General features: G+C 43.1%; 1 protein-coding gene across 1 annotated transcript; it reads left to right on the top strand.

The window, feature by feature from the left end:
• On the top strand, positions 1–25227 carry LOC117813956 (zinc finger protein 536-like). The gene is made up of 4 exons (XM_034685034.1): positions 1–6; positions 2013–3648; positions 10832–11728; positions 24750–25227. The coding sequence occupies exons 1-4, from the start codon at positions 1–3 to the stop codon at positions 24983–24985; spliced, it is 2775 nt and encodes a 924-aa protein (XP_034540925.1). The 3' UTR covers positions 24986–25227.
• The last annotated feature ends 2449 nt before the right edge of the window (positions 25228–27676 follow it).

Here is a 27676-nt window from a genome sequence, read left to right on the forward strand (position 1 = left end):
ATGGAGGTATGGTGTTAAAAAAAACACCGTATAAGAGCAGATTGTTAGCCTCTCTGGTATGCATACATCCGTTAATAAGGAATTAATTAAAGTTAAAGTGTCCTAAAATGACTGCTGATGCAAAACAGTACAAGACATGAAAACCAGAAAACGTCCAATACTAAAATCTGCTCCTGTGTGGACAGATTCTGCATTTTTATAGATTATTTTGGGGCTTTTCATGCCTCCATTTAGACAGTAGATATTGAGCAAACTGGGAAGACGACATAATGTGAAGAGCCAAGAGTCAGACTTTCCAGTCGACCACTTTGAGGACTACAGCCTCTGAACATGGGGCCTTCATTTCTGCTGAACCTCTGTCAAAATACACATAATTTTAACAATCATTATTATTTTGAAACATGAGCAGGGTGGATAGGAGCTGGGAAAAACATAGCAGCCTCTATTGCACATACCAGACATTCACAGTCCTGTGTCTTATTTTAAATGAGGTTAAGTTTGGGTGCTCTGAATCATGAACACGTCCCTCATCGTACTCTTTAGTGGTGTCTGACTGGTTGGAAACTTCAGTGAAATGCAGTTATACACAAGTCAAAATTATTCCACAAGATTCAGGATTCCACAAGATTTTGCAGGAGCAAAACTGTGTGAAGTTGGGTTTGATCAATCATTATTGATCAGGCACAGGCTTCAGAACGAATGCACTAAACAATATCCCAGCCAAGGCTCCACTATGGTGATGACATTTATAGAAGCAATAATCTGTCAAACGACTGTAATTCTTGAAAGTGGATGTGAGGAGAAGGAAACATCTACTCTCTTCTGCTTTGACCCGAGTGTTCAGGAATACCAGGTTACCAAGAGTAAGACGTAGATTTGTGATATCAGGGTTTAATTTACTCACTTTTCTCCTGTCAGATATGCTTAGATGGGGACCATATGCTTCCATTGATTTCTGATCTCATCGCAGAGCACACCCTGCTGCCAGCTCTTTATCTGTGTGGGTTTGTGTACATCATTTTCATGACTGACTGAGGTTGCAGTCCAGGATGATGTAAGCCTGTGTTAATTCAGCGTGGACAGTGCAGGCTTTGTTCTGTGCCCTTTGGAGCTGCAGCAGAGCCGTGCGGGGCTCGCTTATGTGACCTCTACCATTGTAGCACCGTGTGAATTTGAAGCTTTGTTTTGCTGCTACAGTTCGATGAAAGAAAGGGAAGCTGAGCAGGGGAGAAGTGAAGCATATTTCATCTTTCTATTTAAATATTCTGCCTTTAACTTTGCTTTGCATTTTTGCATCATCAAGTTGTTTATTTCCCTCAGTGCTGCTGTGACATAATTATTCAGGTAAAGGTTTATTCAAATATGCATCAGACCTGATGAAGAAGCTCAACTCTTTCACTTTAATCTTTTAAAAAAAGAAGCGTTTCATGATTTGTGAAATGCAAAGGAAGGCCGAGTGGAAGCAGACTGTCTTTGATGTTTGTGCTGCTTTAGTATTGTGTGTCAGAACAAAAATGAGATCAAGACAAAGATTTTCACCTGAGTAAAGATGAGACATTTGTTGAGGAAGCCTTTGCGGTTAGACTTAATCAGCATTTTCGCAGTCTCCAACAATAATCTGAAACCACAGGTTTACTTAACACAGGATGAGGAGAGTCACAGCCTGCTCTGCTCTGTTTCCTGACCTATTTGTGGTACATTACTGGCATCATACTGCTACAGAAGTACAGATTCACTTCACAACAGCTCATAACTGCATTCAAATTTTTTCTAAGTTTTCTTAGACCTTTTGGTTTATTTCTGTCTGTGAATAATTTCTCTGTTTCTGCAGAATCTGAAAGCACTTAATGCATGTTTTGTTTCCTTTTTAGGTCTGAGCTTCAACAAACAGACATTTCATGTGAACAGCATGAATCCACATCCTGTTTGAACTGAATAAGTGCAAACAGTCAGCACACAGTTCACTGCTCACCCCTGACCACCATACTGTAACATCAGCCAGGCCCTGAAAGGACAGCTTCATTACCCTGTCCACCCACCCAATTAGGAGCCAGATGGCGCTTCTGGCCAATCAAATAATGGATGCACGGATTCTAAGCAGTATGAACGGGAGGGCAGAGCTTTCCCAGTTCTTGAGAGTTACCAATCCGAGCATGATCCCCCAGGTAAACGCCACCCAGGACGACAACCGCAAGAACAGGAAGTACCCCTGTCCGCTGTGTGGGAAGCGTTTCCGCTTTAACAGCATTCTCTCTCTGCACATGCGCACACACACCGGGGAGAAGCCCTTCAAGTGTCCGTACTGTGACCACAGGGCTGCACAGAAGGGCAACCTGAAGATACACCTCCGCACTCACAAGCAAGGCATTCTGGGTAAAGGCCGAGGCCGAGTTAGGGAGGAGAATAGACTGCTCCATGAGCTTGAAGAGAGGGCGATACTTAGGGACAGGCAGACCCGAGGGGTTGTTAACCAACAAACACCCAATCTAAACCAGCTTCAGCTCTCACAGATGGTCACACAGCCTCAGTTTATACCTCCCTCTGCTGCTGCAGAGACACAACCCAACACATCCTCATCTCCGACTGTGACCACTCTCCCTGAGGACCCCGTCCTGCCCCAGCCTAACGGATACCGCTGCTCCTTCTGTAAGGGCAAGTTCAGGAAGCAGCAGGAGCTCGAACGCCACATCAGGATTCTGCACAAACCGTACAAATGCACTCTGTGTGAGTTTGCTGCCTCACAAGAGGAGGAGCTGATTGGCCATGTTGAGACTACACACATAACTGCTGAGTCAGCATCAGGGCAGAAGCCTGCGATGGCAGCAGGAGACAAGAGGAAGCCTATGGGTGAGTTCCCCTGTGAGGTGTGCGGGCAGACCTTCAGCCAGGCCTGGTTCCTGAAGGGTCACATGAGGAAACACAAGGACTCGTTCGAACACTGCTGTCAGATCTGCGGCAGACGCTTCAAAGAGCCCTGGTTTCTCAAGAACCACATGAAGGTGCACCTCAATAAGCTGGCTGCAAAGCGGACTCTCCCCTCTGAGCGTGACCCATCTGTTAACATGAGCCACCTGACTCCAGACCATCAGAGCAACGTCTACTCCCAGTACATCTCCCGCATCCACAACAGGTTCCTCACGGCTGAGATGGCCGAACGTCAAGATTATAACTCCATGTTTTCGTCCGCTGGCATCGACATGAAGGTCAGGGAGATGTTAGGGAGGATGATTTCCTCAGGTCCAGGTTTGACAGAAGCAGAAAGCTCCTCTTTGTTGGCTTTAAATCATCCCCACCATCCACCCAGCTCCACCAGCATGGAGTACCTGCAGAAAGTCATGTCCAACAGAGAAACACTCAGCAGCAGTAGCAGCTACCCAGGCTGGCAGATCATGACACCAGGTCTGCCTGTGGATCAGCAGATATTCAGCCCTAAAGAGCAGCAGTGCTCCTCATTCCTGTCTGAGAGATGCCTCCCTGTGGATGAGGGGAAATTGTGTCTCACTGACCCAGACACAAAGGCCATCAGCAGACCGGGCAGCCCTGGCAGTGTGACTCATCATGGACCAGCAGGGACCAACACAGAGATCGGGAACTCCCTCTCTGACAGCACCCTCGACCATCGACCAAAATCCTCCTCTCCAGCTGCAGGTAACTTATCCATTTATCACAATTATAGGAGACATATCTTAAACAGAAGCAGCTGGTTAAAGTGCTGTACGTGGCAGAAAGAACTAAACCACAAGAATCACAAGTAAGAGACAGAGAAACAACAACACAGACACCACAAAAATAAGAAGGCAGAAGGCCAAAGCTAGAAGATTAAAGTAGATTTAATTAAGTCAAGGAGCTAATATTTTATTAATTTTACAGATATGTATGTTGATACTCAATACTTACCAACTCTAACTGAAGTCATTGTTAACACACAGAAACAAATATCAGCTCTGACTCTTTAGCTGTCATTTATGTAGTTCCTGTGAACCGGAGTTCTCCTGTGCTTCAGTAATATCTTCTTCATGTTAAAGTCTTCATCCAGCCACTGGGCCGTCAAACTCAGCATCCTCACTAGACTAACGTCAGAAGTCCATCTGTCCATAGTCAAACTTCTGTCCTTGAAGTTGTTGTGGATCAGACTGTGAATATGTGTAGAGATCACATCATACAGGGCAGGTAGGGATACGTCTGCAGAGTAGATTCAGGATAGTGTTCCAAAAAGCTGCTGGAATCCTCAGTCTCTAACTGGAGAAAGGTAGATCAGCAGGTGCTGAACATTCACTGAGTTTATCATTTACTGCTTTAGCTTTGGGTTGTCTCTGATAAACTTTCTGCAGCTCTCAAATCAGCATTACAGCACTCATTGTTTCATTGGTGCTAATGCTAGCTGCGGCTACTGCTGCTTTGTATTTCAGCTTCATTTCGATGACGACTTTTCAATTGACTAAAAAAAAAGTATAAAAAGGCAAGGATTTAATATTCTCGGAATACTGTTTTGTAATTTGTAATTGAGATGTCCTCTGAAACATGAAAAGACATTTTGCAGCTGCACTTGTTCTTCTTCTCTGTATGTAATGACTAATTGCATACCTCATCTACTGTGTAGTAGGACTGTTGATAAGTAGATTAAATTTACTTTTAGTGGTTGTTTTTATCCCATGAAGTTGTTTTAATCTGAATAGTAAACAAATGAAATATTCCCTTATTGGCTCAATATATATCACCTTATATATCGTGCATCCATTGACATAAAATACAGTGAATTAAGAAAATAAGAAAATGGACACAAATACAAAGTGGATAAACAAGTGTGTGCAAATATTTAAAAGTTTGTGTGAAGATCAGAGTAATAATAGAAAAAAATAAAACACTGTGTTAATTATAAAATGGCAAAAAATAGGTATGACATAAAAAGGTAATCGTCATGACAGTAACACATGGTATTTATTCTGTCAGTGATGTAATGATTAACAAAATTAAGGTATGACTACATTTAAAATAAAGTTAATATTTTAATATGCAGCACAATAAAGGTATTCAAGTTTTAGCTGTGAGGTAAAACAGAAAAATAATTCCCTTCCTCTGATACAGTGTGATAGAAGTGCACTCATAAGAAGGCAGTTTGTAAAAAACATAAGGTAAGAAAGTGAAAGGAAAAATTGCCACAACATTGCACTCATAATTAATTAACTTCTGACTGTAGAAATGTCTTCTTATGACTAGAATCTGGTTGGCTGAAATAAATATATGTTTAATTAATATATAGTAATGATTATTTAACAAAGGGTTAAATAATAAAAGTATAGTGAGCAAGTGGTTATGAGAATTAGAGCCCCAGCAGGGCTGGGCTTACCTCACCCTGAAGGGATTCTAATTTGCAAAACCACCTGCTCATTATACTTTATCCCCCTGATTACGTAGATACTAACTGAAGACATAAACAAGTTGACACAAAATATTGATTTAAAGATGATTTATTTGACATTTCTGCCCCCATTCAGCTCTCCTACTTCTCAGAGCTTTGACGTTGATACCTTTAACATAAATGTCTCAACTTTGAACATTTTTGCTGTTATCACTTATCGGCTAAGTGACGTTGTAGAGATCAGAAATAAGTATGAACACACTTAGGTTATAAAATAACGCTTTTTTTTAGCACACATATGTACACACAGCTCTCAAAATAAATATCAGTCAACTTGACAAATGTTGGATTGTTTGTTTTTAAAGACAGATGCGTGATGTTTTCTGTGGCTCTCTTGCGAGGTTTCCAAAATTGAAAAATTAACGATCCTAAGATGTCATCAGGATGGAATGAATGACTCTAAAAACAGGATCCAGTATTTGACCTGCAGTACAAACTAAAGTCTGAGCATCACTTTAGATATTCATCACTTTTCAAAACATATTTTGGGCATCTTTGTGTTTGTTGACAGTAAAATGCTAGAGGTAAAATGCAGGGGGAGAGTGACCCTAATGTTAATGAAGAAAAATCTCTGAAGCAGCACTTTAACAATTTGCAAGATTTTATGTCTTTGCAGGATTAAATGATTCAAGTCGGGGAATATATCTGTGCTCTGGCTGAGAAGCACACCCCGACTAAAAGTATCCTAAAATATCACAACAAAGGAGCACATCATGCCTCTCTCTTTGTTTCTGTATTTCCTTAAAAACTTGAGTTATTACGTGGCAGCTGTGGTCTCATCTTTCTCCCTATTTAACGTAGGTGTGCATGCAGCGCGGGGTCAGTAACACCAGCAGTGATATTACTGTCATCATGAGGACTTTGTCTTCTTTTTAAAGATAATGGCATCATGTTGAAAGCAGGGATAATTAGTACCCTCTATTTTTTATCCGTCACATCCCCACCCCTTGCCTACGGGGGCACAAGATGTTAATGCATGCCATCTGGTGTTTTTAATGATTTGATATATACCACCCAGTGATTTTTATGATTTGATCTACCACCTGGTATTTTTATTGATAGTCTTCTGTTCCACCTGGTGATTCGGATGATTCGGCTCTCTGGGTAAATGCCTTTCTTGTCATGGCATCCTGCTAACATGTTATCATGAGCCTAAATTACAGCTTTAACAGCGCTGGTAAGAGCAGCAAAATAAATCCAAACTTTTGTTCTCTTTCCTCAAAGCTTTCCACATTGATTATACTGCTGTTATGTACATCTAAGTCTGATTCGCTCTAGTGGGATTGCATCCAGTATCCTCTTAAACGTTAGGCCGTATAGCAGAGATAAATGGATCAGGTCTAATCTCATTAGATGTTTTGTTTCCATATTGTATGCACATGCTTGTATCTGCATATTTACATGGAAATTCTTGCAGTTTATGGCCAAATCCCTCTCCGGTTGCTCTTTAAGAAACATATTCAAGCTCTATTGTTTTTACTTTCCCTCTCTCCCCTATCGCCAAGACCATACGGTGTCACTTCCAGAAACATTTATGATCGCCGGCTAGCCGAGGATTTGAGTGCACACAGTTCTGGGATGCTACATTCAGTATCAGACTCTAATTTCAGTCAATATTAAGCATGGAAACTAATTCATTGTAAAGGTCAGGCGTCATTGCTTTAGTCAATGATGGATCCGGCAGGCTCGCTCTCCCCCCCGCTCCTCCTCTCCTCTCTGTTCTTAGGCTTGTGTAATGGTAGACTCACTCTGGGGGCTTAGCACCGCATTGTTTAGCTCTGACAATATATCCCAGAGACCTCTGCAGCTGCTCCCCGCGCTCACAATGACAGATTAATTAACACAATCACACGCTGCTGGCCCTGGCTCAACACACAGGTCTGCTGCGGGACAGATAGGTAAATCCTACACATATGGAGAACACGCACCACTTGATGAGGGTTTAATAACAGGGATAAGTTTTTTCGGAGGTGGGGGGTTGTAACTGATCGAGTCTGTCTGTCTGGATGGTCGGAGGGACGTGGAGGAAGAGAGCGGGAGAGAGCGAGTGTTTTCTAATTCAGGAGAGCGGAGATGCTGGGGAAGAATTACCACTGCCAGATGTTCAGCTTGAGGAACATTGATTAGTCCAGAATTACTGGCTGCATTATTCATAGTCAGCCTATGGTGGTCATGAAGTTATTGATGCTCTCAATATGGATAGCAAATATAGTACAGTCATGGCTGTCAGAGAGAGGGAGAGAGAGGGAGAGAGAGAGCACTTCTTCTGGATTTAGATTTGAACTACAAACATCTTAAATTAAGAGTCAAGCTTGGATTTCAATAGAAAAATGCACCCTTCAATATCTCATCTGGAGAGATTTGAAGATGCACTTTGACTTTAATTATGATCTGAGATTAAGAATAACGACTCTGCTTAAAATGATAAACTAATGAAGGGTGCACGCTGCGGGCCTCTGACCTACATTGGCCCAGCTCAGACTAAAAACATGCCTAACAAACATAAAATGTTCTGACAGTTATTAATTAGTCCCATTCAATACTCTTAACCTCGAGGTCAGCGAGCAGACACCATGTAATGATGTTGTCTCTGCATGTGTTTTGTCCCTTTTTACACGTCTTTTACTGTAAACGTTACAGCTCAGAGAGGCTGAAATGAAGAGCGCCTGAATGGAAACATGAGCCGAGGTTTACCCAGAAACACAGATAAAGCAGCTCTGTGCAGAGTATCACTTTACATTTGGCCCTTCCTGTTAGATTAGTCTATTCTTTGTGATTGCTGACACTTGAAGCATCTTTCAGATAAACCCGTCCTTATCTGTTCAGTCCTGTGTGGAGCTTTACAAAATCAGCTCTTTTCCAGAGATCACAGTCAGTCTGACGGGTTTGTCTACACTGATTACCTGTTGGCTTTTCCGTCTCCCTCTCACTTCTGTCTTTTAATCCTCTTTTTAATTATTATTGCAGATATGAGGCTCAAATTAAGCTCAAAATGCTTGTTTTCCTAGCATGCAGATAAAAAGATTTACCCAGGGAGTTCTGAACACCTGCCTTGAAATATTGTTCCACCGTCTCCTGAATGCCATTTGGCTTAATTGACTTGGAAACGTCCCAAATGCGTCATTGACTATGTGGTCTAATTAATATTAATAATATATGCTATTATAAACATCAAAGAACATCTGGTGCCCCTGTTTTTCTCACCAGTCTTGTGTGTGACTCTCTCTCTCTCTCACTCTGTTTCATCTTAAACCAAAGCATGTATCTCTGCTCTGCATTTCAGGTGCTTTATTACAAATACACAGAGAGCCAAAGCTGCAGCTCGTACTGAGTTTGATACCTACAATATAACTGCCTGTGTAAGCAGAGTATGTGAGCCTGTGATTGCATTGACGGTGATGTATGGGTGTAAATCTTAAAGCCTATTTCCATATGAAATGAATCACTTGTCCGAGCCCAGCTGCATGCTTTCTCTATGCACACAGCTCACTTCAAGCTTTTTTACATGTATTTATTTACCTCCTTCCTCCGCCTCGCACATCCAGTAAGGGCGGATAACTGGTACGCATCACTTCATTAGACGCTGTGTGTTAGGTGAGAGAGGCTGGGGTTTGTAATGATGCAGTAATTGGAGTTTTGGTTGATAAATCTAAGCTCTAAAATTACTCCCCTCACATAATGTGAGCCTCGGCAGTGTAAGTAAATCTTAAACTGATTAAGTTAGCATGAACCAGGCAATCACAAAGATGGCACCCGTCCAAAGGAGGAGAAAAAAGGCAGAGTGTTCAGTCTTTGTGTTGTTTTACTGCTCTCATGTAGGCTGGCAAATGGCTTTAGGAAGGTCCACGCTGAGAGATGAGGTCAGACGTATGTGTTTTCTGCATTTGGAGCTAATGTCATTGTAATTTAAGACACAGAATAATTGAGATTAACAGCGTGTCTGAAACACTTCCATTAAGATGTTTGGATTTTTTTTTGTCTGTTACTGGAGACGAGGGTGTGGCGCTGTTGAAGCCTCTTTCCCGCTCTCGCACGCCCTTACACGTCGCCACATACATTAAGTGTAAATCAAACCTACTGTATACACATGTAGGATACACTCGGGGGTGACTGACTCCACATCAAGGACTCAAATCTGCCATTTCAGCAGCGACTTTTCACAATTTCACATGGTTCAGCTCTATTTAATTTACACGAGGGTGTTATTTTACGGTTTTGTACGTTTGAAATGGTAAAACTCTGCCCTCTCTTCATCTCTCGAAGGTGGCTCCTCTATTAAAGTTTGAAACAAAGTAAAGGAACAAGTACAGATCATTAGATTTAGATTTACCTCCGAGAATGAGCTCAGGGTCAGATCTTGAGGTGTATGAAATTGATATTTCTCTGGCGGGGATGAATCACTGTTGTAACTCAGATATTAGTCCATTAAAGAAGAACAATAAGGCATCAATATGCATAGAATTAAATTAATGGTGGTGGGTTTATCTCCCCATCCCAGACGCATCCCTAAAAGACACAGTATAATGTATGACCTGACCTTCAAATGCCAGGAGAGTGTTGGGCAATAAACTGCCAATATTTGTGGCTTAATGGCGTCGGATGACTTTTACTGTAATTGGAATGGCAGCGAAACAGCTGGGCTGTTTAAAGACAGAGCAAGGCTGAGGTCTCCCACAATCACTAACTCAAAATGCTCACAGGGAGTGTGTTTAACCCTGAAGACATGTCTGTGATGGCTATGAGGATTAAACTGTAGGTAAACAGAGGGACGGAGACATTTAAATCACCTTTAATTAAAAGTTAGAGTGAGCAGGATCAGATCTCGTCTCCACGCAGACATTTTTCACCGGTCTAAAGGAGAAAAATTACCCTTTGTCGTTCTTTGCCATAATACACTTTGTACTTTATGAATTATGGTTCCAACACACCATTTTTCAAGTGTGAAGCAGAAATAAACTCAGCTTCAGTCCGTGGAGCGGTTAATCAGAGCCGCTCATGTTGGGCTTTGTTATTTCTGACTGGGAAACCCACTTACTGGTTTTGATGGAATGGGGTTCTTCTGGGCGACATCTGCCTTGTTCTAGTTGTTTTAAATGTTCACTGTTTATTATTTCTGGAAGAATCTTGTTTGCTGTTAACATCTTTGGGTGTATTTATTGCACACGGTGGTGGCGTCCATACTGTAAAATGATGGATCACTGGAGCTGAAAGCTGATTACAAGCTTGATTTACTGCAGGGCAGCGCTTAAATCATTCAACTCAGCCTGCTGCAGGATTGCAACATTTTTCATGTTTAGACAACAGTTGTTGGTACATACATTTCTCAAAACAAAACGCTCACTATGCCTCTTATACACTGTTTCCTAATTTAATTCAGATTGTGTTATGTTTTGCTGTTATTGTCTGTGTTAGGTGAGAAAGTCTACAGGTGTCCGCTCTCCTCTGACTACACCGCTGCACAGTCCACCTCCCTCGGCTTCCATCTGGATCGCTACCACTTCCCCTCCTGGCAAACCAGCAGGGACCTCTCCTCTCCGCTGCAGCCCACCAGCAGCAGCTCCAGCCCCAACCCCAACCCTAAACTCAGACCCAGGTCCAGGGACGATTGGAGCCCAGCTGCAGGTCTCTATCATGGTCTGGAGAGCCACGGTGAGAACTCCCTGCTCATTAACAAGCCGTCCGACCGCTCTGACAAAGACGCAGGAGGAGAGATCTCTTTATCTGCTCGAACCAGGAAGTCCCAGTATGAGCCTTTGGATCTGTCAGTCAGGCCTGAGACTGTCACGTCTCAATCAGCGCAGATGTCTGCCGTTTTGAGTAATGGACTCTCCTCCTCCTCCTCCGTTACCCGCCGGCTGCAAAGTTACTTGAACACTGCAGCTGAGCTCGGTGTGAAACCCTCTTATCAGTGTGACCTTTTGGTTCAGGGAACAAAAGAAGACATGAACACTCAGAATGCAGATGCTGAAGGTGAATTTGAGAAATCAGAGCTGGAGAGGGAGACTGAAAATGATGAGGCTGTCAAGTGGAAGATGCTGAAAAACAACGTCCTCAAACCAGAGGAGCTGGGACAGACCGAGGCTGACTTCCAGCAGCTCGACGAGCAGGGGCCTTGGGGCCGAGCCATGTCTGAATCTCCCATCTCTTCTCTGGAGAACCTGACTCCAGGACAGGCCGACCACCTGCAGCAGCAGCAAGGCAGCCTTCTCTCCTTCCTCAGGACTCAGGGGAACCTGAGTGGATCACCTGCAGGAACACACAAAGCCAGCGTGAACGGGGGAGGGGACACAGAGAGGGATGTTGCATCAGGTGAGCATCATCTTATGCATCATGTATGTTAAATGTATCTGTCTATTGAACTGTTGTCACGGCTGCAGCAAATTTGAAGATATCTACTGCCATCTAGTGGACAAACCTCAGTCCTCCCTGCTCGATTGTATCTCCTGATTTCCTCTGCAGCAGTGAAGGTGATAGAGCGACAGGAACATAAGATATTTATAATCAGTTAACTTGATCGTATGTATGTAAGCGGCTGACGGGTGTGAAATTGTCAGCCACAAGGATGCTGCTGTCGAACCCCAAAAAAGTTTTTGTCAGTCTCTCAGGCTTCGACTCCTAACAGCAGAGGTGCGAGGACTGAGTGTGAGTGTGTGAATAAATCCTGCCAATAACAAACACTTCACTTCCTTTATACTTATTGCACTTTAGCTTTTTTTTTTCTCTTGCCAGGTCTTATCTGCGATCTCAAATAGGGGCTAAAGAAGACACAGGTGTGTGGCACTGATTACCCCCACACTTTAAAGGCTGATATAATCTCCCCGTGTGATAGGTTACAAATCGCCCTAGCCGATGGAGCCCCCTGATGGAGTGGCTTAAGCTCTTGTGCTGGTGTGATATGCTTGCTGAGTGCAGATTTAATAATGCTGTCTCTCAGGAGAGGGAATCCAACAGCTGGGGTCTTTGATATGCATGTATTATGAGTGCAACATGATACACCTTCCCTCTGATCCCCTTCTTATTCAGAAACTCAATATGTTCGTGTGAAAGACAGGAAAGTGCCTGTCAACTCCATTAGGGATTAACATCTGTTCCCTTTCTTTATGATTCCAACAGCAAGATGTAGTTTTCTGTTCGACTGTACAGATGGTTGTTATGATGTGCCCAAAAGAAAACCCTCAACTCCTGTCAGAGCCGCCACACCGTGCATGTTTCTTCTCACATTAATGCACAAAATGACGTTTAGATTAAAGCTCCTGTGAGGAACTTTTTGGTCTGTGGTGATTTTGACGCCCCCTGTAGACAAAGTGGTGCCTCTTTCTTCTCTTAATTATCCTGTAAATCTGTAGGTAGTGTTGAACGAAAGATTTTCAGCTTTATTTTTTAACAGTCAAATATATCAATCACTGTCAAAATGAAAAAAAGTAGTTCATCCTCTTGGTCCGACATGGTTTCAGGCATTAAAATCATAACCAGTCTTGTCAGTTATGGCTTCTTTGCTTTTGTAGCTCAAACAGAGACATCAGTATTAGTTTCAGTCTGTTTCATAACTAACAAACGCCTCACATGAGCTTTATAGAATTACATTTAGAGGCTTGGATTAGATTAAGATTTGAGTCAGAAGAATTTTGAAAAGCTGGTAGTTTTGACTTGTCTTGAGCAAAACTCGTGCTTTAAATTCCTTTAACAATCTACAAACAATTGGCACCATTGAAAGTTTTTAACCTAGAGTTCAGAATAATCCTGTTGTTTCAAAGCAATCTGATCTTTGCATCATTTGCTGCAGGAGTTATTTCAAGCATCCATCGCCCTTTGTTTGATCCTCCTTCAGTTTTTCCTCTCCCTGAGGAAGTCGATGTCAAAGACACAATAAACACCTGTCAGTCAAACCGGACACAGAGATGAGTACCTGACATTGAGAGTCCATCGAGTGTCCTCCAAAGCTGAGCGTGGCAGGTGGCCCGGCAGCCTGTCCTGTCTGCAGGGCTGACCAGGTGGCTTTGTCATGGGGCTGTCTCCTGTTGCCCCCGTCCTCTCCATACTGTACGGCACGTCGAGTGGCACGCTGACATATTGCCGGGCAGTTTGGACATGGAGTGATGTGTTTGTGATGACAGTTCAGGTCGGCTCCAATGTGCCAGCAGTGGTAATTGGCCAGATGGTGACCTCTGGTTGAACCTGTCTGCATGCTCATTAGTCTCTGTGAGCCCTCCCCTGTGTCTTAAACACAGTCTCATCTCTGCACCGCTCACACTTGACCACTAGAGGGCAACATCTACCACTGTTCACAGTTTAGCTGCTGAGAATTCAACTCATAATTCTGCACCTGGTTTTATGGCTTTCATATTTCACAGGCACATTTAGGACACCTCTCCCTGAGGACACAGGCATGTGAGGCCTTCAAATTAAGAGTTTACAGTCGGGCTGCACAAAAACTGCAGTTCCATCATTTTCACAACATGAGCACTTGCATCAACACATCACTAAAGTTTGCATTTTATCACAATAAATGTGACAAATTGTTTTCTCACCCAGCATGGGCTCATTTAGATTGAAGTTTGAGTATAATGCTCATGCTTTCACACCATTTAGATGCAGTCAGATGAAGCTAAATTTAGCATCAGTTACCCTCAGATTACCTGGGGCCACTTTTGTGGTGAATTGAACTTATTTTGGATTGATTTTGGATTTAGGAGGGACACGTAGCAAACACAGGTTCTGCGTTAAACATGAAGAGCAGAAGAGAGACAGATAGTGAGTTAAAGCTGCTTTGCACTCCTTAGTATTTGTTTATTCCTCGTTGACACGATACTGAACAACATAAACACACTGCGTATTTTTTCTCACATCCTGCAGGCCTAGTTTGTAACTTTTAAACAGTTACCCACATAACTAAACCTTCTTGTGCATCCTCTGTGACATCAGGTCAGGCCTCTCAGACACATGAGAATGGGAGAATATGAGAAGATTGATAAAGAAAGGATTAAGAATGAACAGAGGACGGAGGGAAAGAAAAGGTCCAGATTTGAAAGGTTGAAAGGCCTGAGTCATTATCTCATTGTTTGACCTGTGTGTAGCCTCAGCAGAGAGGGAGTCAGAGAAAAGGAGAGAGAAAAAGGAGCGAGAAGAAGATCACCATAGATGGAGATAGATGGAGCGACAGCGAGGTGAAAGAGGAGCGGTAGTGTGGCTGTCTCCATGAGCAGATGTCGTTTGAGGGCAGCGAGAGGGCAGCGCGGCCTGCCTTTGTGCCGAGCTTCTCCCCGTAGAGATAATGAAGGGTGGAGCTGAGGGAAGGATGTGCAGTCATCACTCACTGTCTGTGTGCCATCAGAGCTCAGCCCTGTGTCATCCGTCACCATTCAGCTCCTCTGGCCCCCGTCGGCCCCGCCACTGTCATCATGGTCATTATCTCAGCCTGTGACACACACACACACACACACACACACACACACACAACCACAAACACACACAGCCACAACTACAAACACACACAGCCTAGCACGCACACAGGAGTACATGCATGCAGGTGCAAGCGTATTAGCAGACATTCACGCAAATCTGCACTCAAACAGTGCAGGGTATTTCAATATCAAAATAACCAACAACCTACTTCATGCCCTTACCTTTGAGGAAATATAACCAGGATAGTCTCTAAAACATTATTTCATAACACAAAAGCACTATCTGCATGGGATTAGTTTCACCTGAAGACGTCTGGTCATTTGTGAATTACTCTCTGATATTGCACACCAGAAGCAACGTCTGTAATTGACTCTGATTTGCTGACATGTCTGATTGGAAACGCAGAGATGCTGCACAGCATCCATCTTGCCACTGGAGGCAGCATCACACTCTACAGCATACAGCCTGCTGCAAATTCTTTAAAAAGAAAAAAACATTCACATCGAGGAACAAATGTGCATTCAAAACGTGTAAGAACTTTATGTTGTATAAAATTAACAAGCTAACACGCAAGTATTCCCCTCGATTTTCATCAGTGTATTGATTTAAAAGTGTCGGCACACTTCTTTAGTTCCATATAAAAAGAAAATGTGGTGCATGTTTCAGGTGACATTGCCTTAATGTGCACACACTGTTAGCACTACAAATACAATTAACCTGCTTTTTTAAAACAGAAAATGTTCTTTACTTTATGCTGCAGAGCATGTCATCCATCTCAACACTTGACATCTGGATCTTTCATGGATTTAGATTTCTCTCTGTGAACCGGTCTTCATACAGTGAAATGATCCAACTGAATTTGACCCAAAATGCATCAAAACCTGCATTTAAAACATCCAGCTCAGCCTCTATCATTTTAGACCAGAGAGGGATCAGAAAAAGTCATGGGAGGGAGCTCTGTGTCCTAAAATATGTTCAGTGATTTTTAATTTACAAATTACAGACATTGTTGATCCCCACAGGATTAAAAACACAGACGTCCTCCTCAATTATTAAAAAAATAATCAGAGGTCCCCACGTAAAACTAACCCTGTGTAACTAGGACTGTCTTCTCTTGCTCCCCATGTGACTTCCCAAATTGTAAATCTTTGCTAAAAGAAAAGATTTCGGGCATATCTTAGAGTTTAAAATTTGATCAAATCAGTAATGATCTGCTTTAAGAAATAGACATCTTTGTCTACATGTTGAATACAGGGTGCTACAGACACACTTTGGTTATTAGGCCATTATTATTTTAGATATCTGTTTTGTTTTTCTTTTCTAAGAGTTAGATTAGGAGATACCAACACTACCAGGGAGGTTAAAACACTGAAGGAGCTGAGTCAAAGAGACGTGAACTAAATTGAAGCAGCCAAATGTGCATGGATGTGCAATGGATGTTATTATTAAATTGTTGTATTTTATTAAATGCCTACAAAAACAAAAACAGCAATGTGACGACAGCTGTATATATCGGCCATTAGCTGACCTGCTCTATGATTATCAGCATCAACATCGGCCGTGACAACAGCGATATCAGTCGACCGCTACTTTCTGTTTTGTACACACATCCCATTTTACGACCTGACTTTTGCCTAAGATATCTACTGCAGCTGTAGGAAGATAATATTTCCTCCGTGTTCAATAAAGGAATGAAGGAGTATTTTAAATGTGCTCACTTTCAGTGTAGCGTTTTAAAGAATAAGAAAAGCCAGGCAGCCTCTCAGCTTGTTTTGTTGCTTTCTTCCTGGATCTCAGCGAGAAGCTTTGAAGATTTAAATGCTGTTATGAGTAAAGTTTGAAATAATAGAAGTTTAAAAACGCTGCACTTGTCCTTTAATAGAGTCCAATGTCAGTTTCAGCCAAAGCCAAGGTAGTAATCATTCATTCTTCCACACCACACAGTCCCACCCCTCTCATTTCCTCACTTCCTGTCAGTTCTTGTAGTGCATCTGTGCGAGTGTACATGTATAGAAGTGCACGTGTGTCTGTGTGTGTTTGTGTGTGTTTGTGTGTGTCTGGTCTGAATCTTGCAGCCTATGAATGGAGGATCATGTGGTGAAGAGATGGATGGCTTGGAGCCCGCTGCTGTCTCCTCTAATTGTAAAATATTAGTTACATTAGACTCTGGCTTGTGATTAATGGAACTTATTTGGAGGTTGCCCTCTCTTGGACCTCCCCTCTCCTCTGGTGGGAGGGAAGAAAGAACAGCAGACCCAGAGAGAGGAGGGGGGAGGAGGATGGAGAGAGTACAGAGGTAGGGAGGGGGAGACAAGAAGGGCAACAAGCGACTGATGTTGACGCGAGACCTTTTGGCTTTTTATTAACAGGCTTTATGAAAGTGTAACAGGCTTCAGGATTGTTCACATCGTCTGACTTTACATGCTTTAACAAGATTGAAGGAAATGTGCAGTAGAGTCACAGAGGATGTGTTACATTTGGGAAATTGGTATGACAGTTGAAGAGCGTGGCACTTTTAAAGGTTTAACTTAAAGAAAGCTGCTTAAAAGATTCAGTCAGTGAGTTTAAACAGATAAAATGAGGTAAATTTAACTTTGCTCCAGAATTACAGAAGAAAATATAGTAATAGAGCATCACATGTAAGCAGAATAAACACATGAGGTGTGTAATAAAGATATGAAGACAATGATGGTTTAATGCAAAGAAACTATGCTTTAGGTATGATAGGTAATGTAAGTAAGCTAAGTAGAGGATGCACCAGACAATAAATGTAAGAGTTCATGTAATATTAAACACAACAGTACATAATGATAAAAACATGGGGTTGAAAATGATAGCGAAAGTGAAATTAACATTGCTCACAGTGTTGCCGCACCTAAGAAGTAACAATGCACCTGGCCACTTGATTGCACAATAGGAATGTATGGCAAGGATTATTTGAGCTGATACCGATGAGACTATCAATATTTCTTTTTCATATTTTGGCATAATGAAGTGTTTAGTTTATTCACACATGAGTAGAAGAAACGCTAAGATTTGTATTTTTTTTTGTGCTAATGCTACTTGCAGGTTCTGCTTCTTCGTATGTTTTAAATACATCTTCGGTACAATTAATATTTTCCCAACTTTCAAATCTCAAGACAATCACAGTGTGAGAATATGCAGGTATATAACCGCACAAAAGGCTGTGATTTGTGACTGAAATAACTGTGTGTGTGTGTCTGCAAACATCTGATTGTTTGCAGTCTGTTTGGTCACATGACTATCAAAGAATGCAGCGTGGTAGCGATGTTTGCTATGTGGGAATATTTTGGATTCAGTTACAGTGGCATTAAACAGAAAGAAGTGCAGTGCAAAACTTAGAGTCGCTGCATCGCATGGCTACATGACCAATTTATATTAACACCTAAGACAGTGCAGAGAAAAGTGTGATGAATGCAAGTAATGAAGGCCAAGGCAAGTAAAGACAAAGCCTGATCTACTAAGATCCCAAATAATGAGCGCTAATTTGCGTGTGCAAATAATAATTTTGCATGTGCTATTTCTGGGCGTGTTGCGGGTGATCTACTAAGACTGCGTGCGCAAATGATAACGAGTGCAAAAGTGGTGCGGACCGCCCTATTTTACGATGATTTTGCGTGTGCTATCGGCTGTCACCATGGAGAGTTTGAGAGAACAGAGTGGCCTTAAAGGTGACATATCATGCAAAATTGACTTTTTAATGGTTCTCTACCTGAAATATGTTTCCCTGGCATGTCTACGAACCCCCCGAGAATGAAAAAAATCCATTCTGCCCCTGTTTTGATTTCTACACCTTTCTGTAAATGTGTGTAAAACGAGCCGTTTCAGACTTCCGTGTTTTTGTTACGTAACAACAATATCCGGTCTGTCACGGAGTCAGAGCTCGGAGCTTGTTCAGTCCATAGACTGTATAAAATAATACTGAATCCCTCCCCCGTTTTTCATTACCTGCTCAAATGTGTGGTAACAAGGAGCTTAGGAGGGAGGCATGGTAGTTGTAGGCTGTCTTAATTAACACAAAGGTCGGTTTTACTCCCCACGTCTGCAGATTTGAAGATCTAGTGGATGATTTTTATTTATCATGGATAAGTGCTAGCGCTAGTTAGCATAGCCACATAGCTACATGTTCGTAGCTGTGCACCAAGACACACGTCTACATACTGATAAATAAAACAACAAGAAACACTAAATCTATGACCAATCGTTCAGAAAGGTCCTGCTACAGGCGCCTCTCCGTCAGGATCAGATTCAGAGGGTTGAAGTAACGCGATCTCTGAGCAGCCGTGTATATTCAGCCAACATGTAAACATTAGATCAACATGCTGGAGAGCCGAGGCACATCCACTTCCGGAGGGGGCGTGGTCAGAGGGAAAACAGAGTGTTCTGAGGAGGACTGAAGAAAAGGACTTTTCAGGCATGCCAAAATCTGATTTCAAAGTGTTTTTTTGAGCATAAACTTTAAGGACTTGTTTTGGGGACCTCTTAGACCAATATATATTGATGAAAAAAGCGTGATATGTCACCTTTAAGCGATAAATGAAGTTTGAAGACATGGAGTTGGAGGTCTTTGTGGAGGAGGGAAATAAACGCATCGGTGAACTCCAGCAGAGACATCTCAGCATTAGAAATGCGATTTGGGAGGCCATCTGTGAAAAGGTGAATGCTGTGAGAAAAAACAGAAGATCTGCCAATGAAATAAACGCATCTACTCTACTCCAAAACGCAATCAGTGTTTTGATGGAGTTTAGAGAGCGATTTGATGAGGCTTAAGGCTGATTTATACTTCTGCGTCTCCCCTACGCAGCAGGGGCTGAGCCCCACATATTTGTGAGTCGGTGTGTCTGTGTCGCGCAGCAATTCTCCGCCGAAATGCCTGAGGGCAGTGCGGTCTCTCTGATAGCCGGCCGCCTGCTTCCGGCCCCGCTAAGATCTCTGTTTACTTTTCCACAGAGTTTCAGAGCGTGTTATGTTAATCTACAGCTGATACATGTTGCTGTTTATCATACAGACATGATTACATGAAGAATAGAGAGGAGGAGATGAAATACACAGCCGATGTGCGGCCGATGTCCGGGATCCCGGAAGTCTTGTAAATGCGGGAAAGACAAAGCCGCCGACGCGGACCAATCACAGAGCTTGCGGTCCGCGTCGGCTCTACGGGGAGTTACATTTTGGAGGAGGTGTACGTCAGCTACATGCGTAGGCCTCGGCGTAGGTACGGGAGCTACGCAATCCCGGCGTAGGGTACGCCGTTGATTCAACGCAGAAGTATAAATCAGCCTTTAGTCTGCCACTCTTGCTCTAGAAAAGTTAGGCGTCACTTGGATGAAGACATTCGCCTCACTGTCCCCGGGAGCAACTTTCGGGTGAACGTTTTTAATGCCTGATATCATCATCCAGCAACTGTCCCAAAGATTCACCAGCTTAAATGGAACTGGGAACATGTTTGAGTCAATTCACCCCAACACACTGCTGCAAGCACGAGATGAGGAGTTACACCAAGCTGCCTGGCGCAGCTCAGTGAGCGATCCTTCTCCAAGTTAAAACTAACAAACGTGCTAAATATAGACGCAAATACAGCGCTCGCTATCTGCTTCAGGGTTGATAGATCACATTGCGTGTGCTAAATGATTACATTTGCATCTCCTCCTCCCAGTATTTTGCGCGTCCTGATGATCTACACGTATTCTGCATATTCATGAAGGCAAACACGCTAAATGTTTTGCGAGTGCTATTTTGCTCATTTGAAAGACACAATCCCATGTGCTCCCGGTTAGTACGTCAGCTTTGCGCGCGCTATCAAGTTTGCACGTGTTTTTATACACGCAAACCTTTAGTAGATCGGGCCCAAAGAGACAAGTAAAGGTTGTCTGAGACGAATATAGCCACAGCAGAGCACAATGACAGAAACTCAGGGTCATTTCCACACGGTTTCAACACAACTCCTTGTGATCAGGTCTGAGTGCTTGGTTCATTTTCAGAAAATCACCCGGACATCATTTCTGTTTTTTGATTATCAAAACCCAAAATGTATTTACTTAATATTTGTGTGTTTAAAGTGAGAAATACAGAATTATAAAGCTATCATTAATCTCAGTAACGCAGGTTTTATAGTTGATTATAAGACATGCCTCGCCTCTTAACGGAAACAGCCCATCATTATTTATGATTTTGGGAGGGCCAATCAGATTTGAATGTGGGCCATGACACCCCAACCTTCTCTCTGCACACGGCCCTGAAACTGCTCTGTACCTGCATTTGGCAACGCCTTCCTTTACTATTGTTCCTCTCAAGCGAAGCGACTCCCCCTTCCTCAGAAAGACTACTCTCTCTCTCTCTCCCTCTATCTCTCTCTCTCTCTCTCTCTCTCTCTCTCTCTCTCTCTCTCTCTCTCTCTCTCTCTCTCTCATACTCACACACACACACACACACACACACACACACACACACACACACACACACACACACACACCCACTCTGTGCCATCCTGATGATATTCAGATGTGTCAGGTCTTCTCCTCTCTCTGACTGGTGTGTGTGTGAGTGTGTGTGAGTGTGTGAATGTGTGTCCTTTACGGCCATCAGGTTATTATACACCAACAGATGGAGCATTACCTTTTATTGCTCACACCTTCTGTGAGTTTTCCCACTTTTCCCCCCAAAAACACCTTTTTTATGTAGATGTGAAAGTGAGTGTTCGGCTGCCTACAGCTGTCTCGGCTCTGATGAGGAGCAAACAGAGAGGAAGAGGGGAGGAGGGGTGAAAAGGCTGAGACAGCCCTCAGTTTTTGGGAAGTGATGTCAAATGACATCAGCACATAATGGTTTACTGTAAGCATGAATCACAGAGAAACACATTGAAGAGTTGGACAGAGGGGAGAGAGACAGTCATCATGAGGTAACATCTCAAAAATAGCAGCAAGGACGCACGGCTGTCACACACACACAGGTAAATGAGTCACTCAGAGAGTTTTGGTTTTGATCTTAGAAACACCTCCAGGCTTTGGTGTCATGATGATTTTTATTGAGGTCAGATAAACTTGTGGAAGTTATTAGCGATGTGTTTGTTGTTGGTATCTTAAAGGTACAGTCTGTGCCGTGTCTCCATGTTTGTAGAGGAGTCATGGAGCTAAAGAGCGGGACAGGCAGGAAGTTTTGGCATGCCTCGCCTCCCAGCTGCAGACGTCTGTCATTCCTCAGCTCAACACTTGTGTGTGCGTGTTTATTTGTCTGTGTGTGTGTGTGTGTGTGTGTGTGTGTGTGTGTGTGTGTGTGTGTGTGTGGATGTGTGTGTGTGTGTGTGTGGATGTGGCAGTGTTTGTGTAGTGAGCAGGAAATGTGTTACAATGAATGAGAACTTTCAGGCCTTTTTATAAAACCTGTCAGACCTTGAAGTGTTGCAGTGTTTGGTTAAAGTTGGGGAGTGTAGTTGTTATCGTGAGGCTAAAACAGTCTTAGTTTAGACTTTATTTTGGGGGGGATCAGAGGAAACTTGTGTGATTCCTGGTGAAACTCTGCTGTGAGTGAGGTTTTGTTTCCTCTCTGGTGTCTTACAGGCTCAAATTAACTTCTCAAATGCACACATGTGGACTATAATACTGGAAAAGTGACCAATCAGATTAAAGTTATGTATTCAGAAAGATATTTAAAGATGTTTCACTGTACTTAACCAGATCCTGTTTATTGTTTATCTGTGTTTTTTTGTATGTGTATCTCCTTTTACTTTTTGACTAGAAAACAGTGTATACTCATTTTTTTCTGTTTTACTAACTATGTAGATGTATTGTAGTTAGAAGTTGTCTTGCTGTATAGATGAGTGTTCAGAGGGTATGTGCAAAAGTCACTGTCCCACCGCCCCCCTTAGCTTCATTGAGGGCCAACCGTGTTGCAGGGTGTTGCAGCATGGTAGCAGGAGAAACAGTGAAAAAACAGACAACTATCTGCATAAATGAAAGGCAGCTGGACTCGACAGAGATCCCTATGATCTACCAAAGTAGATCTGTGGACAGCGACATGTGGCCTGAAATCAGGTTTCCTGGTATCTATATGGACCTGATTTTAGAGCTAGGGAAATACACAAAGCAAAGCCTGAAGGCACACAGACATCTGGATGCCTGGTCATCCGTAGTCTGTTTTTGTATCGACAAAATTAAAGTAAGGAAGACACCATTTTGATAATTCTGTTGAAACTTTTATCCGACTAACTGTGCTTGTTCTGCAGACTGCTCCATTATCAAGAAAACTAAGCTGGTTAGCTAACATTAACCCTTTCCATACTGCAAGTCTGCATCAGAACTGTAATGTAGCACAGCTGTGATCACCTACTGAATATTGGTGTGTGATGTAATACTGTTACGGCATTGCAGAGTAACGAGAGGTAAACACACAGGGAGAGCTTCACACACACACACACACACACACACACACACACACACACACACACACACACACACACACACATAAACACATAAACACACACACACACACACTCACACACACACACATACACACACTCACATAAACACACATACACACACGCACACACACACACACACACACACACACACACACACACACACACACACACACACACAGAGCCCTGCCTGCACAGTGATCCTGTCTCGCCCCTGTAACGCCTCTGTTACTAACTGATGCCAACACAGCGGTGGCACGACTCGGTCCTACCATCACGCCTCTGTGAGATTTACATTGAAGGCGTTTCAGAGGTGTAAATGTTGCGCCATGAACTGTCAGTATGAAAAGAGCTACTGTCCCTACACAAATGTCCCTACACAAGGTTCATCATCAGTTGGTTTTTAATAAACTCGGACAAAACCTTCACAGCTACACAGAACACAAATCACAGGTAGTGGTTATGTAAATGATTATAAGTAAGAATAGTATATTTACTTTCCTGACAAAATGGCAGCTGCAGTTTTCAATCAATCAATCAATCAATCAATCAATCAATCAATCAATCAATCAATCAATCAATCAATCAATCAATCAATCAATCAATCAATCAATCTTTATGTAGCACCAAATCACAACAAATGTCATCTCAAGACGCTTTCCCAGCAGGTTACAGCGGCAACCTTCTTTTAACGGGCAGAAACCTCGAACAGGACCAGACTCATGTTAGACAGACATCTGCCTTTTAGATTCTGGATTCTCTAGCGGCTACAACTACTTGTATTCGTCTCACCACTATCATCTCTCTCTCTCTCTCTCTCTCTCTCTCTCTCTCTTAATCTCCTCTACCCCTCTTTACAACCCAAACTCGGTCGAGACAGATGTCTGTCCTCTAAGATGAGTCTGGTCCTGCTGGAGGTTTCTGTCTGTTGAAGGAAGTTTGTCCTTGCCACTGTAACTTGCTAAATGCTGCAAAGTGCTCTGCTCATGGTGGATTAAGATGAGATCAGACTGAGTCCTGTCTGTAAGATGGCACTGGATCTTATCCTGTCTTGATGTTGAGTCTTTGTTGATAATGTACGGTCTAGACCTGCTCTGTTTGTAAAGCATCTTCAGATAACATGATTTGGTGTTATACAAATAAAGATTGATAGATTGATTATGTCTCTGAATTTCAGTGATCGACATGCCTCTGTTTTCATTGGCTTGTGCAAAAATATCGTTTGACTTCTGTTCAATGTGTTTGTAAAGTCAGTCACACAACAGTGTTTCTCATTGCAGAAGTCTTGTTGTGTTTCCAGGTTTCCAAGGCGGGGCTTCTCCATACCTTGACATCACATACCCTCTGTAATCATTTAGAATTCTGTGTAACTCCAAATGAAGTTTAAAAAACACAAGAAATGCTCATCTTAGAAACTTTAAGCTGATTTATGATTTTTTTTTCTTCGACTGATCAGTAAATCTGTGTTTTTCTGTCTTTCTTGTCATCTTCCAGCTCGGAAGCCCTTCCAGTGCAGGTACTGCCCCTACAGCGCCTCCCAGAAGGGCAACCTGAAGACGCACGTCCTCTGCGTCCACCGTAAACCCTTCGACAACAGCCTTTACCCTGACCGCCGCCTGCGCCGCTCACACGCGCCCCAGAGGCCCTCCAGACTGCCTCCAAGCATCACGGGAGATAACCGAGTGCAGGGGAGAGACAAGATTGGCATGACATCGCTCTGCGGGACTTGATGTTGTCATGGCAACAGCAGACACAGACAGTTATGATTATTGTTTTAGCTTCACCTCGACCGGGTTAGGATGATTGAGATTGTTAAAAAAAAATGTTAACAACCAACCTTGATGTACATTCCAGTGTTTACTTGAAGAGCCACAGTGCATATTTATCTGTAGCAAAGGAGCTGCCTATAATAATAATAATAATAATAATAATAACAATAATAATAATAAAGTCCATGTGATGTGAACGTGAATCCGGGTTGTGCTGTGCCGTTCATTTTGTCAACGTGTCCAAACCTTTTCCTCCTGTTCACACGCATCCATCCATCAGAGCAACACTTGTCTGATTGGGAGAATGTACCCCGCCTGCCCACAGCACTTGTTCTCTCATCCAGTAAATACCCCGTGTTACATTTTTGTAAATATCGCTCGGTTTCCCTTCCAGTCCAGAAGTCTTGTCTATCTGTCAGGATGTGGTGCCAGATGTTCGGGCTTTAATCGCGGCAGATGTAATGAAGCTGAATGTTGCACATCGGAGCTTCCATTTGTTCTGGATTCCACTCCAGGGAGAAAGGCTCTCTCACATATAATTATTGCCCATTAACTCCTATGCTTCATGCCCTCGTGCTGGAACAATGCTCAATTAAGGGGAACCAAGGAAATGGAAAAACTGCAGAGATTCATTGATAGGAAATTCAAATCCTTTTCTCTTTGTAAATTGAGTGCAAACACCCATGTATGCACAACGTGTGTAAAGATGTCCCAGTCTGCCCAGCTATAGCATGCTTCTGCTGCCGTGTACGGTCATTTTAGCATGTCGCGAGCTTCCCGTGCCAAAAGTCTGCCTGCACACCCCGAGATCACCTTGGGCAGCTGTGTGCCTGTTCAGCCGGGGCCTCGTAGCCACAGCGATGTGACTTTGACTGACAGCCGGCCTGACAACTCCATTCATGCGCCACCTGCTAGCTGTCAATCAGGGCAGCCATCCTGGGGCTATTGACGGAGCTGTCAGCCTGTGTGAGATGTGTCTGTCAAAGCCCACCCACTCTGCCACTCTGTCTCCTGCCTGGGCAGTCTGACATTCGTTTACTGTCCCCCTGCCACCCTCTCCGCTCCTTCCATCTCTTCCTCTTTCTTCCACTCTGTCTGTCTGTCTCCTGTCTGTTTTCCCTCAGAGACACGGCAGCCCCCTAATCCCCGATCCAATCACAGATTCTTTGGGCACACATTTGTCATCCTCTGCTTTTTGCGATGGAGTGCTTCACAAACACTTCTGCAGGTGACCTGATGTACATGTGGTTTTTATCGCAGCCTCTTGTTTTTTTGTTTGCGCCTTCAGCATCAGAACGCCACTGCCACCAATCCTTTTCCTCCTCTTTTTGCCCCTGAAGTTTCCTTCTCCTCCTCCTCTGTTCACTCACCCTTCATCTCTCTACCTGACAGGTGACAAGGTTCGGGCCTGCAGCTGACTGGCTAATCGGAGGCTTGTCATACCTGTCAATAGTTTTTCAGAGCTGTGCCAAGCCAGATCAGGCTGGACCTGACCGACTCGTGACTCGACCAAGGTCAGGGCACAGAAAAGAAGCAGAATTGCTCCGAAATGTGCAGCTTTGTAGAAATTCTGTCACTTGTACCCCTCCAACAGCCCTCTGGATATGGATCATCCCTGAGGCCTCTTCCTGTCAAACCTCCTAATTAAGCACGGTTTCCCTTAAAGCAGGCCCTTTAATTAATGCTGCCGAGTTGGTTAATTACTACTAATGGTGATGAATGTTTTAGTTAACGTCTCACTATCAAACTCAATGTCATACTTGGGCTTGTTGCAGCTCTTTGAGGCTTCATCTTTCTAATGCACCACCCTGTTTCTACACAGCAGCTTGCATGTTCAGTGATTGGCCTTACAGACAAGTGACAGACACAGTTTGTGTGTTTCACAAGCTTTGACTGACCCTGACCTTTACCTGAGGATGGCATCATTCACCTGCAGAAAATCAATCCTCATTCTCTGACACCTTTAAATAACTCTTCTCTGGAGAAAAGGCAGACATGCCATCACCCAAAACTGTCGACGCAGGGTTTATCAATAGACAGCATAAAAAGATGGACGGCATGACAGCTCCCAAGCAGAAAAGCTCAAACATTTAAGGCTCCCTCCACTAACTGGCTTCAGGATAGGTCATAAAGCCTGAAGACTGACAGCTTTTTGGACCAATGAGGCCCCTGCAGCACTGTGTGCACTGGATTATCAGAGTAGAGGAGCAACAGTGAGAGGAAATGTAGCACTAACACAAGAGTCATTGAACTTTACATAGTCGTGAGGTTCAAACCCTCACAAGAATCTGTTCAGCTGGGGACTGGACCCACCTAAGGGAGCAACCACGCTTTAACGCTAAGGTAAATGAGTGTTTTGGTTAGTAAGAAGGATGCCAATAAAGCCACTCCACCAAACGATATTTCCTGCAGACTTTGGCTCTAAAAATCTCACCAGAGCAATATGTCATTGCCCGTTGTGGGGAATATTTTGGCTTCATTTTGAATCAATGGGACATGTCGACCAGCTTTTTATTAACATAGCCAGTGCGTTCAACTTATGGTAACATAAGCATAATTTACACTTACACAAAACTCCTGAAAACTTCCTGAAACTATTGCAGCCTGATGAGTGAATGCAAACTGTCAATATTTTTACTCTGATTTTCCCTG

This window comes from Notolabrus celidotus, chromosome 6 (genome assembly GCF_009762535.1).
Source record: "Notolabrus celidotus isolate fNotCel1 chromosome 6, fNotCel1.pri, whole genome shotgun sequence".
In the NCBI taxonomy this organism is placed as follows: domain Eukaryota; kingdom Metazoa; phylum Chordata; class Actinopteri; order Labriformes; family Labridae; genus Notolabrus; species Notolabrus celidotus.